The 20,038-nt window shown below is 42.8% G+C and overlaps 1 protein-coding gene across 1 annotated transcript in view; it reads right to left on the bottom strand.

The window, feature by feature from the left end:
- Window positions 1–20,038, bottom strand: part of LOC137431082 (CST complex subunit CTC1) — a 441,606-nt gene that overhangs the window by 218,050 nt on the left and 203,518 nt on the right. The window contains exon 3 of the mRNA XM_078782659.1: window positions 9,120–9,325. Within this exon, the coding sequence (XP_078638785.1) occupies window positions 9,120–9,325 (206 nt within the window). The remainder of the gene's footprint in view (window positions 1–9,119; window positions 9,326–20,038) is intronic.

A 20,038-nucleotide genomic window follows, 5' to 3' on the forward strand; every position in this document is an offset into this window, starting at 1 on the left:
TATAGATATAGTACGGGCATGCCCTATCAATATAAATTTGCAGCAGCAATCAAGGCAAACCCTGAAACACTGAAAATTGTCCTTAAAATAATCGATGGTACGAGATTAAGGTAAATCATGATGTTCCACACTTGTGAAAGTGTTTGTTAAATGAAAAATTAGGTGCCTTTGCAAAGTTCAGTCAGGTCAGAATTGTACTGTAGAGTCTAACTGATTCAAGTTGTCCATTCTGTGTACAATTCATTGTGAGAACCTGTGTGCAGCAGGTAGTCAGCTGCAAAGTGTGAAAAGTACCAATTTCTTTTTAACATGTTCCGAATGTCTGGTCTAACCTACAGACGCAACATCAACGGCACAGCAGTGTCTCCGGCAAATTATCGTTCCCGCAGCCATATACCTCGCACAAAACAGGTTTGCGAAGCCTACGGCGTGATGCCAGCTCGAGCTGTTGATCAGGAGTGCCAATTAACATTTTAGAGGGCACATCTTGCTGTGATCTTAGGCATCTCCAAATGTTCGTGAAATACGCTGAAAACACAATGCCTTGAGAAATTCCATGTTCTCTGGATATTTTGGAGGCCTTAATGGGGGTGATCCTTGACAATTACTGCCTGTACCTGAGCAACAATTAGTAGGTTGGTTGCATATATCTGCCATCCGGACCTCGGGTCATCCTCAAGGGAACCATGTCCATGCTTAAATACAGCAGTCCATTTAGCTACTGCAGCATATGTACGAGGGTGTACAAATGCATCTGTGGATTTTTTTGGCACCTTTCTCACAAATTAGACAGCAATTATTTTCTTTTTTATTAAACGGCCTGAGTTATTCACAGCTTCTTGTGGGGTTGGCTGGGAGAAATGGCTCTGGTCCAAGTTAGGATATTCCTGAACCTCCTGGCCAGGCCTGAAATTTCAATGGTTACATATGTCCATATTGCTGGTGAAAGCTCTTCGACTCTTCATGCAAAACTTCTTCTTCTCCTTAATTTCCCTATTTCAGGGATGAGGTCCAATGGCACCAAGCTTCTGCCCTGCCTTGACCATGATACTCCTCCACTTCCATCTGTCCGACGTTCACGCTCATCTCCTCCAACATCCCAGGACCGACCAAAACTCTTCCCTTCCTTCCATTGTGCATCCCTCCCACCAACCTATCTTCTACTTCCAGCACTCCCATCCATCAGTATCGCCATTACAAAAACATAAAACCCCATTCCCCAGGTGTGCTACCCGGACAGAAAGCATTCTTTTTAGTTTTTGAAGCATATATAAATAAACAAACAAATAAAAAAGAAATATGTCATGCATAGCACGATATTTGCGAAAAACCCTAAAATAAGTTGTTGACCTTTGGCCTATGTTGACCTTATGGCCTATGCTGACCTCAAAAATAATTGGTGGTTGAATTCAGTAACCTGACAAGAAATCTTCTTCAAATTTAAAGTCAATCGGATGAAGATTGACAATTTTAGAAATTTTGTCTATGTTGTTCTTTTGACCTTTATACCTCAAAATAATTGGTGGTTGAATTGAGTGAGCTGATATGCAAATCCTGTTCAAATTTTAAGTCAATCAGATGAAAATTGAGGATTTTAGAAATTGCACCTAAGTTGACCTTTTGGCCAATGTTGACCTCAAAAATAGGTGGTGTTTGAATTCAGTGACCACATATGCAAATCCTCTTAAATTTTCAAGTCCGTCGGAGGAAAATTGAGGAATTTGGCTTATGCTGACCTTTTGGCCTATGTTGACTTAAAATATAATTGGTGGTTGAATTCAGTGCCCAGATATGCAAATCCTATTCAAATTTCAAGTCAATCGGATGAAAATTGAGCATTTTAGAAATTTAACAAAGTTGATGACCTTTAGCCTATGTTGATCTATTGACCTTTTGACCCCAAAAACAACAGGCTTCTTGCTTATAACCAACTATACCATTTGATGAGGTTTGGTGAAGATCGGTTGATAATACAGACAGACAGACAGACATACAAACAGAATAAAACACAAGACCAAACAATAGAGTTGAAAAATCTTTTCACAAGTAATAAACAAGAAGATGTCATGCAGAGCACGATACTTGCAAAATCCACCCCCCGCCCCAACCCCCAAAAGGGTGCCATTGATCCATCAAATTCTCCATTCCTTCAAGATTAAAATTGACGATCTTGATCAAGGCTCAGGTCAATAGCATGAAAAGTGCCAATTTTTCAGATGAAAATTGATGATTTTAGAAGTGTGACCTTGAGTTGACCTTTGACCTCAAAACAGCTGGTTTCCCAATTCAGTGATGCACTATGTAATTGCTGTTTAATTTTCGAGTTAATAAGTTGAAAAGTGATTTTTCAGATGAAAATTGATGATTTTATTCGTTTGACCTCGAGTTGACCTTTGACTTTTGGACCTTTAAAATAGTTGGGTTCCCACTTCAGTGAGGCACTATGCAAATGCTGTTAAATTTTCAAGTCAATCAGATGAAAATTGATGATTTTTAAGATGAAAATGGGGATTTTATAAATTTGACCTCCAGATGACCTTTGACCTCAAAATCAAAAGGATTCTCAACTGTGACGACCTCTACAACTTGGTGAAGTTCCATGACAATCAGTTTAGCTTTGTGACCTGTAGGTGAGTGACAGACAAACAAATGAAAAATCGGTCAGAGACCGAAGACTTGCAGAATGTACTTTTTTATCGGCCATTTTGGACAAATATGGCGGCCGAACCAAGTGACCGATGACGTCATCATTATTTGTTTTCTAAACTAATTTATTACTTGATGATGCTGAAGAAATTTCATCTTGATCGATGAAATTTTGTACTTGTCGAATTATGACGTCATGATGAGGCACCAATGACATCATCATTAAAATATTTTATTCCCCATGGAGAGTTCTTTACAATGAGCTATGTCTCAATTTTTTCTATTCAGCACTTTCGGAGATATAGAGGTGCAAAGTTTTTCGGTTTTTCCAAGATGGCGGCCGAACCACGTGACCAATGACATCATGAACACATTTTATTCCCCATGGAGAGTTCTTTACAATGAGCCATGTCTCAATTTTTTCTATTCAGCACTTTCGGAGATAGAGAGGTGCAAAGTTTTTCGGTTTTTCCAAGATGGCGGTCGAACCACGTGACCAATGACATCATCATTAACATATTTTATTCCCCATGGAGAGTTCTTTACAATGAGCCATGTCTCAATTTTTTCTATTCAGCACTTTCGGAGATGTGGAGGTGAAAAGTTTTTCGGTTTATCCAAGATGGCGGCCGAACCACGTGACCAATGACATCATTAACACATTTTATTCCCTATGGAGAGTTCTTTACAATGAGCCATGTCTAAATCTTCTCTATTCAGCACTTTCGGAGATGTGGAGGTGAAAAGTTTTTCGGTTTTTCCAAGATGGCGGCCGAACCACGTGACCGATGATGTAATCAATTGGGCACAGTCTATTCCAGGGCAAGACAAATATGTGTGTAAAGTTTGGCGATTCTACGTGTAACGGTGTAGACGTAGTGCTGCAAACAGACAGACAACAACAACAACAACAACAACAACAACATGCATTTTAAAGGCCATTTTCCCTGCTAGAGCGGGGGTTAGCCTTGCGGTCCCCATGACAATCTTCTCCATTTCGCCCTATTTTCTGCATCTCTCCTTGTTAACCCCCTTGCCCGCATTTCTTCTTCCACCATCTTCAGCCAAATCTTTCTCGGTCTTCCCCGTCTTTTACTTCCTTCTACATTCATTTCCATCACTCTTCTCAACCAGTCACTTTCATCCTTCCTCAACACATGACCAAACCATCTCAACCTGTTCCTCTTTACAGCATCAATCACAGGCTCTATTCCCATCATCTTTCGCAATTCATCATTTGTCTTCCTCTCTCTCAACGATACTCCGCACATCCGTCGAACCATTCGTATTTCCACCTTCGTTGCTGCTCTACATTCATTACCCATGTCTCGCTCCCATAAATCATAACACTTCTCACACATGCAGCATACACCTTTCCCTTCAGCTTAAACGACACTCCCCTCATCATCAGCACGCCACTCAGTTCCCGAAACTTCGTCCATGCACATCTCACTCGAGCAACCGTTGCCGAGTCTGATCCACCTTCTCCATTCAGCATGTCTCCGAGGGAGAAAAATGTTTTCACACCTTCCAGCTTCACGCCGTCTCCAAGATCCAACTCAACATTTCCTCCATCTGCAGCTCCCTCTGTGCACACCTTACATTTGAATGTAGCTGCCACACTGGTTAATGACCCTCTAAGAGCACTACATTTTTGATGAACCCACTCAGCGCACATTGTACACTGAATGGAGTTCACTCCGACACCCTTCCTACACACAGCACAGGGCCACTTCCCAGTTCTTTCCACCTCACCACATGCTTTACCACTTGCCATCACCTTCGTCTTTCCGATATTCACCTTCAGACCTTTTGTCTCCATACATTCCTTCCACGTGTTCATCTTTTCCTTCAGTCCATCCATACTTTCCGCAATCAACACCAGATCATCTGCATACAACAACTCCCACGGTAAACCCTCCTTTACGTTCTGAGCCAGCACCTCCATCACAGCTACAAATAGTAGTGGGCTTAGTACCGACCCCTGATGCACTCCCACCTTCACCTCAAACTCACCACTGTTCCCGTCCTTCGTCCTTACAGCTGTGCGCGCTCTTTTGTGCATTGCCATCACTACTCTGATCAACCATTCCTCCACTCCTAACTTCCTCAATGCCCATGTCAATACTTTGCGTGGAACCCGATCGAATGCTTTCTCCAGATCAACAAACCCAAGAAACAACTTCTTCCTCTTCTCCATGTACTTCTCCTGCAACTGCCTCAAAATGAAAAGCGCGTCTGTCGTTCCTCTTCCTGGCATTAATCCAAACTGCATTGCGTCGATCTTCACTTTCTTCCTTATCCTCCTCTCCAACACCCTTTCCAATACCTTCATTCCATGCTCCAATAACTTTATCGCTCGGTACGAGCCACACTCCAGAGGGTCACCTTTCCCCTTGTATAGAGGGACGAGGGTACTCAGTTCCCAATCCACTGGAATGCGGCCTTCTTTCACCACCAGATTACAGATCTCTGTCATTCTCTTCACACCCCAACTTCCTGCTGCCTTCAGCATATCTCCCACAACTCCCGTCGGCCCTCCCGCTTTTCTACCCTTCATTGCTTTTATCGCTTCCTCAACTTCCTTCTCAGTTATCTTCTCTGCCGGTCCTAAAACTGGGTTACACTCTATGTTGCCATCCCATTCATTCTCTGTATTCAACAGCATTTCCAGATATCTTTTCCATCTTCCTTTAATTCCATCTGGGTCGACAACGATTTGTCCCACTTCATCCTTCAAACAACTCACCCCCATCACATCACACCTCTCTTTCGCTATCTGCTTTGCAATCCTGAATACTGCTTTCTGACCCTCTTCCGAATCCAAGCGTTCTCCGAACATTTTCCAACATGCCTCCTGCGCCTTTGCTACCTCTTTCTTTGCAGCCGTCCTGGCTGCCTTATAACTTTCATGCTCTGCTGTTTCTGCTCCCGTACCCTTCGCCTTCTGCCACTCCTTGAACTTCTTCCTCTTCTCGTCAATCCTCTTTCCAACTTCATCATCCCACCACCATGTTTCCGAGTGCCTCGGTGGTCCTTTTGTCCATCCACATACCTCACCAACGGCTCCCAACAGACTAGCTTTCATTGACATCCAACTACTTTCAAGCTCAACCACATCATCCTCGACCCTACTCAGCCTCTCTTTTAATGCCTCCCTTACTGTCACCTCTTTCAACCTCCACACCTTCATTCTCGGTTGGTACTTCAGCCGCCGAGCTCTCCTCGCACCTTTCACCCTTATGTCGCAGACAACCAAGTGGTGCTGTGAAACAGCCTCCTCCCCCGGGATCACCTTTGTTTCCCGGAGGTGCCCACTATCTCGCCTACGCACCATCAGGTAGTCAACGGTTGTCGTCGACCCACCTGACGTGTATGTAACAAGCTTATTATCCTCTTTCTGGAACTGAGTATTACAAATCAACAAATCAGCTCCATCAGCAAACTCCAAAATCCTTTCACCTCCTCCATTTCTCACACCATATCCGTAACCCCCATGAACTCCCTCAAAACCATCCATACTCCTTCCCACATGTCCATTTAGGTCTCCTCCTACCACAACAACTTCCTCATCTTTCACGTTTTCCATCAGCTTCTCTATCGCACACCAGACCTTGTCCTTCTCTTCATCGCTTCGACCAACCTGCGGAGCATATCCCGAGATGACGTTCACCAAGAGCTTTCCAATCATCATTTTCACCATCATCAACCTATCACTCACTCTAGTCACACTCACCACACTGTCTACAACTCCTCAGCAAACAGGACACCAACACCATTCATGCCCTCCGGGCACTCTTGCCACACAAACTTGTATTTCTATCCCTGCCTACCCTTCACCATTCTCACACCACTTCCCTTCCATCTCGTCTCTTGCACACAACATATGTCCACTCTTCTTCTGACCAATACTTCCACCACTTCTCCTGATCTCTCTGTCATTGTCCCTACATTCCATGTCCCAAACCTCAGAAACCGATCTCCACTTCGGGCTGTACCCTGCCCACATGTAGTTGTAATTGTCATGGTTCTCTTTTTGAGGCAATGTTTTTATGGCCGGATGCCCTTCCTGACGCCAACCCTCTTAGTCGCCCCTTACGACACGCAGGGATACGGCGTACCTATTCTTATCCAGGGTACACACTGGGAAACGTTTAAAACATGGAAATTCTGGGGGGTGAGGGGGGTGGGGTTGGGGGGGGCGGCGTCAGCATCACGGCTGCGGTTTAAAAATATTTAAATAAATATTTAAACAAAACCATGAAAAACAATCTGGGAAAAGTCTCTAAGTGAGAACGTGGATTTGAGAAAGCAGGAGCAGAGGTGAAAGAACAAACGAGATATAGGGGGCGGGGCACAAGTCGAGACGAGGAGGCCGCACGAGACACCAGGCCGCACGAGGCGCACGAGGCGCGAACAAAGAAACGACTAATTACACACAAATTTGCAACAACTACAAAACCAAAATCAAATAGAAACACACAATAACACATACACAACAAAATACGCAGCGGAAATTTGACAAAGAAACGAACGGGAAAACACTCAAACTTTGATGCCGTGGAGAGATCGAAGCAAGCCCCGTCGCTCGAGGGACCTGAAGTGGAATCAAACAGACAGACAGACAGATGAAAATCGGTCAGAGACCGAGGACTTGCCGGAATGTACTTTTTAATCGGCCATTTTGGACAAATATGGCTGCCGGACCACGTGACCGATGACGCCATCATTATTTGTTTTCTAAACTAATTTATTCCTTGATGATGCCCAATAAATTTAATCTTGATCGAATGAAGTTTTGTACTTGTCGAATTATGACATCATAATGGAGGCACCTATGACATCATCATTAACATATTTCATTCCCCATGGAGAGTTCTTTACAATGAGCCATGTTTCAATTTTTTCTATTCAACACTTTAGGAGATATGGAGGTGCAAAGTTTTTTGTTTTTTCCAAGATGGCGGCCGAACCACGTGACCGATGACGTCATCATTAACATATTTTATTCCCCATGGAGAGTTCTTTCCAATGAGCCATGTCTCAATTTTTTCTATTCAGCACTTTCGGAGATAGAGGTGCAAAGTTTTTCTGTTTTTCCAAGATGGCGGCCGAACCACGTGACCGATGACATCATCATTATTTGTTTTCTAAACTAATTTATTGCTTGATGATGTTCAAGAAATTTCATCTTGATCGATGAAGTTTTGTACTTGTCGAATTATGACGTCATAATGGAGGCACCTTTGACATCATCATAAAAATATTTTATTCCCCATGGAGAGTTCTTTACAATGAGCCATGTCTCAATTTTTTCTATTCAGCACTTTCGGAGATATAAAGGTGCAAAGTTTTTGGGTTTTTCCAAGATGGCGGCCGAACCACGTGACCGATGACGTCATCATTTATTTTTTTTGTCGCCACAAGTTTATGCCGTCATGTCGCATTGTCGCTCAAGAAATTGCATCTTGATTGAATGAAGTTTTGTACTTGTCGAATTATCAAATTATGACGTCATAATTTAGTTCTTCACATTTTGCAAGTTTCAAGTATGGCCTTGTTCAGTAGCAGGTGGTCAATTGTTCCATAACACCCTCTCTTACAACCCTTTGATCTGCCTCTAAACCTCCTTGCTGTGTTAAACGATGGTACATCATTTCTGTGATGATTCCTGTCAGCAGTTTGTATGCATTAATATAAAAAATAAACTTTTAACAACATTCGTGACATAAACAAACATTGAAATCCTGATGTGAAGTTCCGTACGGTTGGGTGAATACAATTACGAATTCAAAATCGTACTTGTATTCACTCAATTTCAATCATCCATTGATACTTTAACAAAACGATTAACACGTTTAACGATTAAACATTACGATTGAATGACGGTTGTATTGGGATATTATCAAACCCGCGCATTGCCGTCATCTGTCCACTTCCGCATTCGCAGCAGGTTCATAATTCTCATCAAAATCTAAACAGTATTTGTAGAATTTCAATAAAAGCCACATCACTGTTCATGGTGGCCTTGGGCCGAGAGAGTTAAAAATTGGGCAGTCTATTCCAGGGCAAGACAAATATGTGTGTAAAGTTTGGCGATTCTTCGTGCAACGGTGTCGACGTAGTACTGCGAACAGACAGACAAACAGACAGACAGACAAACCAACCGATCAACATACTGCCGGAATCTTTTCCGGCGAGCAACAAACAGACAAACAAACAGACAGACAGAATAACAAATGCAAGCGAGCAATATGCTTGAAAAATCTTAGATTTTGCAAGAAAACAAATATGCAAATTCAGTTTTATAATATAGATTATATTTTCAAATCCCAGTGGTATCCTGCTCAGTCGGTGTACACAAAACAACAGCCGGCAGCTTTTAAAGAGAACAATACAATGGCTGGCCTCATGTTTGGGCTGTGCTGTAGTTGAGGAACAAACATTTGAATGTAATAAAATATTTTTTTCACCTCCAATAAGTGGGCAGCTTAGAAGGCGAGTGATTTGTTTCACTGGTTTCCTTTTGTTTCACTTTGTGCTCTTGTTGGCACAACAAATGGACAAGACGTGTAGCAAGCGATTCACAGGTGTCTGTAGTTGTGAGGCCACCGGTTCCAGCTAATGGTAGCAAGCTCTTCTTGACAAATGCATAGATATCTTGAAGCCACTTGACCTCCTGAGTGGAAAACAAAGCAGAAAACAAATGGTAGCTGAGGGACTCGAGATAAAGTAGTCTCATCCATGTGTTGAGATGTAAACCCCCTATAGGTTATATATATCATCTCCTTAAGACCACCTTGAATCCACACGTCATCCTTCTGCTTGCCCATTATATGAAAAAGCCTGAAATTAGTACTTTTTCACTATTGGTGCAATTTATCATCAATATCCTGTGACGAACAGATGCAATGAAAAAAAAAATGCAGTGTGAAGCATGGAAAAAACCTTAACACATGATTATGCAAATAAGCACAAATGAGGCTTTGCAAAGCAGCTGAGCCTCGATCGGACTGCAACAAATTCGTTTTGGCACAACGCATCACTTCAAGCTCGGGGTGGGCAAGTACAGATTTTAAGAATTCCCAGGACAACGAATTGTGCACATATTAAACGACCCATCAAACAATTCCCACGGTTCTGCATTTTTTAATTATGCCACTGTAGGAGAGCCACATGGCTCATTAACGGTGGTGCAACAGTCAAACGAGATCCTTCCAATTGTAGCTTTCAGCCCGTCATAATGGAGGACGCGTCGTCTCGCAGCAGTCAAGTGTTTCAGCAATGAGCTTGTAAAAAAATATGTAAAAGTGAAACTGTCATTAATCATTGCCCATCAATGTAAAGGGCATCTTGTCTCGGTTGACAAAAAGTAGAAGATCGAAAAGGCAGCGACGAAAGTAAAATAAATAACATCCAAAAAGATCTCAGACTTCACCGAAATGCTGATGAGGTTTGACAAATATATCAGCAAGAGTGTTTTGTAATTAATAGTGCTCACAGTCAAACAACAGTCCATCATCTCACTATAATTCACCAAATGTAAGTCCATCTGTCTATGCGTCCGTCTGTCTGTCTGTCCGTCCGTCCGTTCCCAGGTACCGCAAAAACGGCTGAACCGATCGCAACGACATTTTGGGTGGGTAATCCTGGGACCCCTTGGAGTAAAATAGGCTGTATTGTTTTCACAATTTCATCTTTGGTCTCCAGCATTTTCAGGTTTGGACTCCCACCTAACGTTATTGTCCCGGGCACCGCAAAAAAAACGGCTGCACCGATCGCAACGATACACCTCCATGCCCGTGGGATTCCCACGGGTGACCCCACTAGTTTATATTAACCACATTAGTCTGGATGCAATTGCTGTGTAGCTACGCGATCCAGTACCACTTGCAGCACTACCATTCGAGACGGTGAACGGTCACAAGGATTTGCAACACTGTGCGGTCAACATTAGCTTTGGCAGTCTTGACAAAACTGTTTTGAACTTTTTTTTTTCTTCTTCTTTGTTTTTGTATACAGAGTCGAGGCTCGTGAAAGAGCTAATATTTATCAAACAAACAAATCAAACAAACAAGCAAACAAAGTATATAAAAAGGGGAGCGGTCGACAAGATGGGGAGAGAAGGGGAGGAAGCACACAAACACAACATTTAAGAGCAGGTACATCGGGAGATGTGTGGGAGGGAGAGGGCCTGGGGGGGGGGGCAGGATAGGTATAAAACGCAAGGACACCAAGGACTTCCAGGACAGAAGTCAACACCTCAAAAAGTGGATTTGGGGTGAAATTAGCGGGGGTAGAAAAGATCAAGGTTTTGGATTGGGGAAGATAAGAGATGGTGGTGAACAGCCGTTTTAAAGACCTGGAGGGAGGAGTGGGATTGAAGAGAGTGAGGGAGTTTGTTCCAGAGACGGGAGAAAAGGGGAATGAAGGAGTGAAGGTGAGCAGAGAGTCGTGATTTTGGCAGTTTAACCATGAGAGGGTTGCAGGCAGATCTTGTGCGACCTGTAGGAATATTTGGGAGACAGAGCCCAGAGAGAGCTGGGGGAGCAAGGCCAGAAAGGAGTCCGTCATCGCGGGAGATTACAATGATTCTGAATGCTTTGGTTTCAACAGCGTGAAGACGAGCTAGGTGTGAGGCAGGAGCACCAGCCCAGACGGGAGAACAGTACTCCATTGAGCTGCGGATGAAAGCCTTGTATGTGGTGAGGAGCTCAGGTGTGCCAAGGAAGGACTTCACACGACGGAGGATGCCCAGTCGGCGACTGGCTCTGGAGGCCAGCTTGGAAATGTGGTTTTCCCAGGAAAGATCATGGCAGATAGTGAGACCCAAAACCTTGAGTGACAGAACTTCTTGGACAGTATTATTCAGAAAGTGGATGGGAGGGTTGTCGACTCGGTCTTTTCGGAGAGACATAGTAAGAGTGTGAGATTTGTCAGGATTGAAAGACATGTTCCACTTGTTTGCCCAGTCTGTGATTTTGTCCAGGTCTGCAGAGAGTGAGGAGGCTGCAGACTGCCGATCTGAGGGATGAGGAATGGAGCGGCAGAGAGTGGAGTCATCAGCAAAGAGATAGAGAGGATTTTCAAGAGAGTCGGAGAGATCATTGATGAAGACCAGAAAATAGCAAAACCAAATCTTGCAGATTCAACTTTCACAGTTGATTGTTAACAAATTTAAATACCTGGGCACCATTATTGATAACAAGCTAACTTTTGATGGAAATACAGATGCTGTGTACAAGAAATCAATGCAAAGATTGTCTCTTCTCAGGAAATTGAATTAATTTGGTGTTGGCTCACTTTTGATGCGGATGTTGACCAATTCCTTACTGATCAGTGTTTTGTCATTTCATTTGATTTCCTGGTAGTTATCTCAATGTGCGGAATAAGTCACGATTGAGAAAGGTCATTACACTGGCATTTAAAGTGGGTGGGCCTTCAACCAGCATGGAGTCTATACTTGCCAGCATTGAAAAGGAAGTCAGTGCAGGTGTGTACCGATGAAAGTCACTTCTTGAACGGACTTTTTGAAAAACTGCCATCAGGGAGACGCTTTCGTGTTAGGATGAAGAAGAACATTTTCAAAAAGTCATTTGTACCATGTGCAATTCAAATGCTAAATTAAAATTCCTAGCCATTTTTGGTGTTTAGTCCATCTTCCATATTTTTCTTTTTCTGATTCCCTTTGTGTTTTATGTTTTTTTTTAATGATGGTAAACCTACGGTGTTACCAAAGAATAATTTCCCTGGATATGGGACAATAAAGATTTTTATTATTATTATTATTATTATTAAGCAACAGCCTAATAGCAAAATAATAATGAAATAATAGTTTATTTTATTAGAAAAAGAAAAAGGGTGAAAAAGGAAGAAGATGAAGATAAAAGGTTGAAAAAGAAGAAGAAAGGACAGCGAAAGGGCAATTGCATTGTCCAGCTCTTGCTGACAGTAATGAATGGACAAAGATCTCCAAAGGGCATCGTTACCATAGAACACTACTCAAACGAGGAAGTGGACATTGTCACAGATATGCATCGGGTTATATAAGCACCAGCTGTGGACAGCAGTGTTTACACTCAAAGACCTTTTTAAGCAGGACAAACCAGTCAGTACGAATCCTTTGTTGGAAGCAGTTCATTAATTCATTTCGTTTTGTACGAGTCTGTGCCTGCTAATTGCATCATTGCTGGGATTGCTGGGCTGTGCTGCTGATGCATTTCCCCCTGTAGGTTACAGCATAGCTCGCCTACTCTTTGTGGAGGGCAACGTGGGATCATTAATGTCCACCGACTAATGCTGGCAGATGGGACACCTAGTTGAACGGCCATCCGAGGGACGAAGCACACAATGATGCATCGCCCTGCCTGAAAAGGATGAGAGTTTTTAGCTGGGCCGAGATTAGATCCTAGGCTAGATGACTCAGAGGTGAGCATACATGTAGCTCGGCCATCCTGCCGCCTCGTTGGATGGAGTAAACCTGAAATATACCATTAACAAGAAAGAGCAATTAGACATTGCAAACCCGAGCCAAGACATGTTTTGTGTGGTGTTTGTGTGCTGGTATTTTATAAACTTAATATTGTTATGTTTGTGGGGTAGTGATTACTGTAGTACAGGTAGAATGTATAAATTAGCATGCTCCGAATGTCGTGAAGAAGACGAACCACCACCATGTGAAAAGTAGGGATTTTGCTTAGCCGTTTGTCACGTAAGAGTGAACAATTGTGGCCATACGAGGATGGCCCATGTGTTAACTAGTTGTAGGGATTATGTTAACTACTACCTTGTTCGTCAAACTTCTGTAATTTACATCCCTTGTCCCTTATGGCACCCCATTAGACACGTAGTGCAGGAATTTCCCATTAACTGCATTAAATAACAATAAAAACCAATCGGAAGACAGTCTGAGCACTGCCGATGGCACAGCAACCAACTACATCACCACAGGGTCAGGCAGGCCGAAAACCACACCTCGAGGAGACACCATTGGTCAGGGCTTTGATTGACAGGCGGACTGCGTCATGAAAGCGGACTGCGTCACGAAGGCGGACTGCGTCACGAAGGCGGACTGCGTCACGAAGGCGGACTGCGTCACGAAGGCGGACTGCGTCACGAAGGCGGACTGCGTCACGAAGGCGGACTGCGTCACGAAGGCGGACTGCGTCACAAAGTTGGAGTGCGTCACAAAGTCAGACTGCGTCACAAAGACGGACTGCATGTTGAGTGGTGGAGAGCTGAGCCTGTGGTGTTGGCCTGCGAGGATTTGAGGAGAAGCACCGATGACGAGAGAGGTTGGCCGAGAAAAGAACGAGCTGACGGACTTTTGGCCCGCTTTGTTCCAGGCTTTGGTGGGAGACGGCTGTGCACTGAAATTTCTCTCTTCATTGGGCTTCATCGCAGCGGCCGTGTTCCGGAACCGTGCTGGTAGTCGTAAAGAGGCAGAGCACCAATAACGAAGAGCCGCGGTTTCCGTGCCAAATTTCTGAGGACAGGCACGGCTGGGGAGCAGGCTGCATGCCTGCTCGTTCGCCTCACGCAGGAGGCCTTCATCAAAACCTAGTGAACAAGGGCGCATCGAGGCCTTCTTCCCACCAAGGCAGAAACGGCGCCGGGCCTGCGCGCTCGGGGCCTGACATTACACCGATCCGAGTTAAGTCCTCACAATTAAATGACACCATTATTTTCCAGTTCTTTTTACATTCCCCTTTGTCCGTGTTTAAGTCTGATGTGGAGGATCCCAAAGGAATTTAGTTGTACCATCACGCTCTTCTTGTTATCGGTATTTTCTTTTAATAAATCATTTTGTTATTTTTTGTACATTTTAAAGCCGTCTTTGTTCGAGTTTATTTATTGCAGATTTGAGTACTGTCGGTGGGATCTGTGCAGGTAAGCGCTCTTCAGCAAGCATCCTCCTCCTCCTCTTCCCCCCCCCCCCCACCACCCCCCTGCGTGTGTTTACTCCGCCACATTTTATGAACGCCTTGGAGTAACAGCTTGTTCGGCTATTCGTTCCTTGGAAAGATTTTAATCGCCAGGAACGCGACAATATGTTGCAATACTTTAGCTCTTTAGCTTTAGCTTTAGCTCTTTCACGAGCCTCGATTCAGTATACAAAAAATAAAAATAAAAAAAATACATAATTGCTACATAACTTATATACGTACTCATGCTCTAAAATTACGTAATTAATAGATGTGCACTGTTCCAATGGTATACAATTGAAAATCGTGCGAAGAAATTATTGAAATATCAGCTGCTTTTTCGTTCATATCCTTTTCTCTACTGTATTACAAGTAGAGCAACCTGCTTTGTGATGCTTTAAAAGATGGTGTATAATCAGAAATACTGTTTGATAGGGCGATATATTACTAGTCACATGAATAAAATGGAAATGTTGAAAGAAAAAGTATTGAAAATAGCAAGCGTTTTCTGAACCTAATCGATATGAGAAACTGTATTGAATGAGACTCACCATTATTATAAGTGAAGAAGAAGATGGAGGAAGAGATTTTGTTTTAATGTAAATTGAAACCGGCATATCTATCCTCACCTTACTCAACCATATCATACTGTTTGCAGATTGCCTAGCATCTGATTGAGACAAAGATGGTGAGCATACGAACGGCGAATAAGTCCCCTATAAGGACAATGGTTGAGAGATGGATGGACGGATGGACGCAGGCACGCAAGCCGAGACAGAGCTCCTTTTATGTCATATATCGGGGTGAAATTGTTGTCATGGACACACGTTTTCTCTCGTCGCAGGTGGCTTTTCTCTTTTCCACGTGGGACTTAAAGGGTCTTAATGAGTCTTAAAGGGATGATTCCATGAAAAAGTGGACATGATCAAGAAAAAAATGAAATTGCTTGAAATCTTTCAAAATACATATACGGTATATATATATATATATATATATATATATATATATGTTTTTGTTTTTTTACAACCCTTGAGGACTGAATTTTAAGAATCAGTTTTCATTTTTTTTTTTTTTTTTAAATTGGATTTCAGTTTGGCCATAAATTAGTATTTAACATGTTGTGACCGATTTTGGTTACTATTAGTCAAATTTTAGCTGTGTTTCAAAACTTGTTTTCATCAAGTATTTTCTTTAGAATTCTAATTTACTGCAGAATTATTGCTTCAGACAGATCCATTTTAAGTATTCAAAATCTGTTCAGAATTTATTTTCAGCTCTTTCACTTTTTAATCTAATGATAATTAAATGGTGGATTGATTTGTCACATACAACACATTAAAAAAAAAATGAATTTTTCCTCCTAAATTTTTTTTGGATCATTTAACACTATGAAATCAAAAAAATTCTGACCTCATGACAAAAGCAATAATTTGGCAGAATATTTATTGGAAACTCCTCTAAATACTTTGTAAATAATGAATTATAGTCTGTCCCGTCCAACATGGATAGGGGCCGTACAACACTTTCCTATATTTCTTTATAAAGCATCGTTTTTTTGGTGCAATTATTTATACACCTTCTCCAGGAATCACAATATCACATAAAGATTAGACATCAAACAAAAATCAAACGAGAAAGTCACTCTTTGACGTCACGACGTCTACCGATATACCTGACATGACCCCTGACCTCAACAAAACCACAAAATCACCTCACTCCTCTCCTTTAATGCCAAAATATAACCAGTTCATCATTGCATCATAATATTGTTACATTTGTGGGGGTAGGCAATGCAATACCTTAGTCCAGGTAAAAGTGTATGGATTACCATGCTCCGTATGTCACGATGAAGAAGAAGAAGAACCCCCATAAGTAGGGATCCGTTTAGACCAGATGTCGTGTAAGAGTGTATCATTGTCCCCATGACAAGGATTGGGGTTATGTTAATTAGTTAGGGATTAATGGTAATTAATCCCCTGTATGTAATTGCCTCTGTAATCTTTTCCTGTGTTCCTTATGACACCACACTACACACCATAGCGAAGCCAAGCAATCGACACCATAATTAATAACACAAAATAAAACAACCAGAAGCAGGACATTGAAAACTACCATGGGTACTGCCAGCCGAGCCATCACAAAGGCCGGTAAGTGACGATGCGGCCACGCCCCAAAGAACGATTGGTCAGGACGGCGATAGTGATGTCGTGGCGGCCGTTGAATGGACCGCGCACGGACATCGCCGGGTGACGTAAGAGCTATGAAAACCAAAAGACTGTGTTCCTGACATTTTGCTCTCTTACACCTGGGACAGTCATTACGAGCAGACGCAGTTTATATCCTCTTGCGTTGGGACATTGGTGCCGTGCAGTCACAGTTATCCTCTTGGGTCCTGGCTTTGGTGATGAGCGGCCGCGTGTGCATCTCTCTCAGCATCTGGATTTGATCGCGGGCGGTCATGTCCCAGCATTTGTCTCGTGGTCCTTGGCTTTCATCGGTTCGAGCGACCGCTTTGTCCTTTCCTTGGCTAGTCGGTGCCGACTGGGAGTCACCTGGGTGCTGTGTGCAGCAGACGGCGAGTGGACTGGCGTGGCCTGCTCACTTCACGCTTGGCGGCTAGAGGAGCAAACTGCGCGCCAAGGCCTGTCTCCGCAAATGGACTTCGCACCAGGGCGTGCGTTTCCCGTGTGGGGACGCGGGACCTTAGACGGCCCCGGACGGTCATGGACGCCAGACGGAGTGCAGGCAAACGCACCTCACAAACACTACGCATAATTTTCACCTTTATTTTTCCCCTTGTGTTGCATACGAGTCCGTATGGGGGGTCCCTCGATTAGAAATTTTAGTGTACTGTGCATTCTTTTGTTACCGGCATTTCTTTCAATAAATTCGGTATTTGTACATTTTAATTCCGTGTCGGTTTGAATTGATTAACAGGGTCGAAGACGTTCGGTGGAGTCCGCACAGGTAAAAGCTTCGCTACCCCCCGCTGCCCTCCCCAGCACGTATAAAGAAGGTCCGCCATCGTTGACTGAGCGCCTCAGAGTGTAAAGCTCATTCAGCTATCAGTCCCCCAGCGTGTTCAACTCCGGGAACGTGACCATATATACTTATGCCATGTTTGGGCAAAATCCCATCACTGGTTCACAAGTTATCATGGCAACAGGATTTTACCAAACATGACCCTTGACCTCTTAACGCAAAAATCTAATCAGTTAATGTTTACATCATGATACATACTTGTACCAAGTTTGATTTTAATCCCTTCCGTTGTTCTCAAGTTATCATATTTTTACCTGACATTACCTCTGACCTTTGACCTCTTGATGCCATGATCCAATCAGTTCATCTTTGCATCATAAATACAGTCATGTGAAAAAGTAAGTACACCCCATGTAAAGTTTTGACTTTTTCAACATATTTCAACATACAGCTATTTGATCTTCATTTCAACAATATTGATAGACAAAGGTGATATAATATAACAAATATCATGAAACATTTACATTTTGTAGTCCATTGGATAATTTAAATAAACATAAATGCAAATTTCGCATGTGGAAAAAGTAAGTACATCCCTACATTTATCACTCCTTCAAATACCTAAAATTAGAATCAGGTGCACCAGCTCAGGTGCAAATGATTAGAACATCGTTGGAGAGGATCTTGGGGGAACCTGTCTTATTTAAACCTCAGACATTTAGCTTGGTTTGCTCTTTGTTGTTGTAGTGTGCGGCGTCAACATACCTTGATCAAAAGAGCTCTCTGAGGCCTTCAGAAAGAAGGTTATAGATGCCTACGAATCAGGGAAGGGATTTAAAAAGATCTCCAAACAATTTGAAATCAATCATTTGACTGTCCGGAAGATCATCTACAAGTGGGGAGATTCCAAACAACTGCCAACTTGTTCAGGCCAGGCCGCTCCAGCAAGTTCAGCCCGAGCGCAGACCGCAAGATGCTGAAAGAAGTCTCGAAGAACCCCAGAATGTCATCACGGGACCTACAGGTAGCTCTTGCCACTGTTGATGTCAAAGTGCACGAGTCTACCATTAGAAAGAGGCTGCACAAATTTGATGTACATGGGAGGTGTGCCAGGAGGAAACCTTTGCTGTCCAAAAAGAACATCAGGGCAAAACTAAAGTTTGCCAATAAACACCTAGGCAAAGACGAGCACTTCTGGAACAATATGCTCTGGACAGATGAGTCAAAGGTAGAGCTATTTGGCCACAGTACCAGAAGAAATGTTTGGCGAAAACTAAAGACAGCATTTGACCACAAGAACCTGATACCAACTGTAAAGCATGGTGGTGGAAATATTATGGTTTGGGGCAGCTTTGCTGCATCAGGGCCTGGGCAGCTCACGATCATAGAATCCACTATGAATTCTTCATTGTACCAGAGAGTGCTTGAGTATAATGTCAGGCCATCTGTCGGCAAGTTGAAGCTCAACTGAAGGTGGAGCTTGCAACATGACAATGACCCTAAACATACCAGTAAATCCACCAGGGAATGGCTGAAAAGAAAGAAATGGAGGGTTCTGGAATGGCCAAGTCAAAGCCCGGATCTAAATCCCATCGAGATGTTGTGGGGGGATTTGAAACGAGCTGTGCATGCAAGAAACCCCTCAAACATCGCACAGCTGAAAGAATTCTGCATGGAGGATGGAGGAGTGGGCAAAAAATTCTCCCAGTCGATGTCAGAGAGTGGTAGACAGTTATAAGAAACGCCTACTTGAGGTTGTTTCTGCCAAAGGGGGCAATACCACCTATTGGAGCCAAGGGTGTATTTACTTTTTCCACATGCGAAATTTTCATTTATGTTTATTTAAATTATACAATGGACGACAAAATGTAAATGTTTCATGATATTTGTTATATTATATCACTTTTATCTATCGATATTGTTGAAATGAAGATCAAATAGCTGTATGTTGAAATATGTTGAAAAAGTCAAAACTTTACATGGGGTGTACTTACTTTTTCATGTGACTGTACTTGTACCAAGTTGATTCAAAATCCCATCACTGGTTCACAAGTTGGCATGGCAACATTATTTTTTACTTAACATGACCCCTCACCTTTGACCTCTTGACCACAAAATCAAATCAGTTAATGTTTACATCATTATACATACCTGCACCATGTTTGACTAAGATCCCTTCGGCTGTTCTCAAGTTGTGGCGGTAATGCAAACCTATCACGGATGGACGGACGGACAACCTCAAAAAACATAATGCCACCGGCGGCGGAGGCATAAAAACATCAAGCAAAGTTAATATGTATTCAAGTTGATGCATTGCATTGTGTCCCGTTGTTGAAAGGCTATTAACCCATCAGGGACTGATGGCATGATGATGCTGATTTGAGAAACTACAAAATTCCCCTGCAAGGTGTTGTCTCATGGTTTGACAAGATTAGAAAGCACCCCTAAAGTAAGTGAAGACCTTTTTATTGATTGGTCATGCCCTT

Source organism: Myxine glutinosa, chromosome 7, assembly GCF_964187855.1.
Source record: "Myxine glutinosa chromosome 7, kmMyxGlut1.1, whole genome shotgun sequence".
NCBI lineage: Eukaryota > Metazoa > Chordata > Myxini > Myxiniformes > Myxinidae > Myxine > Myxine glutinosa.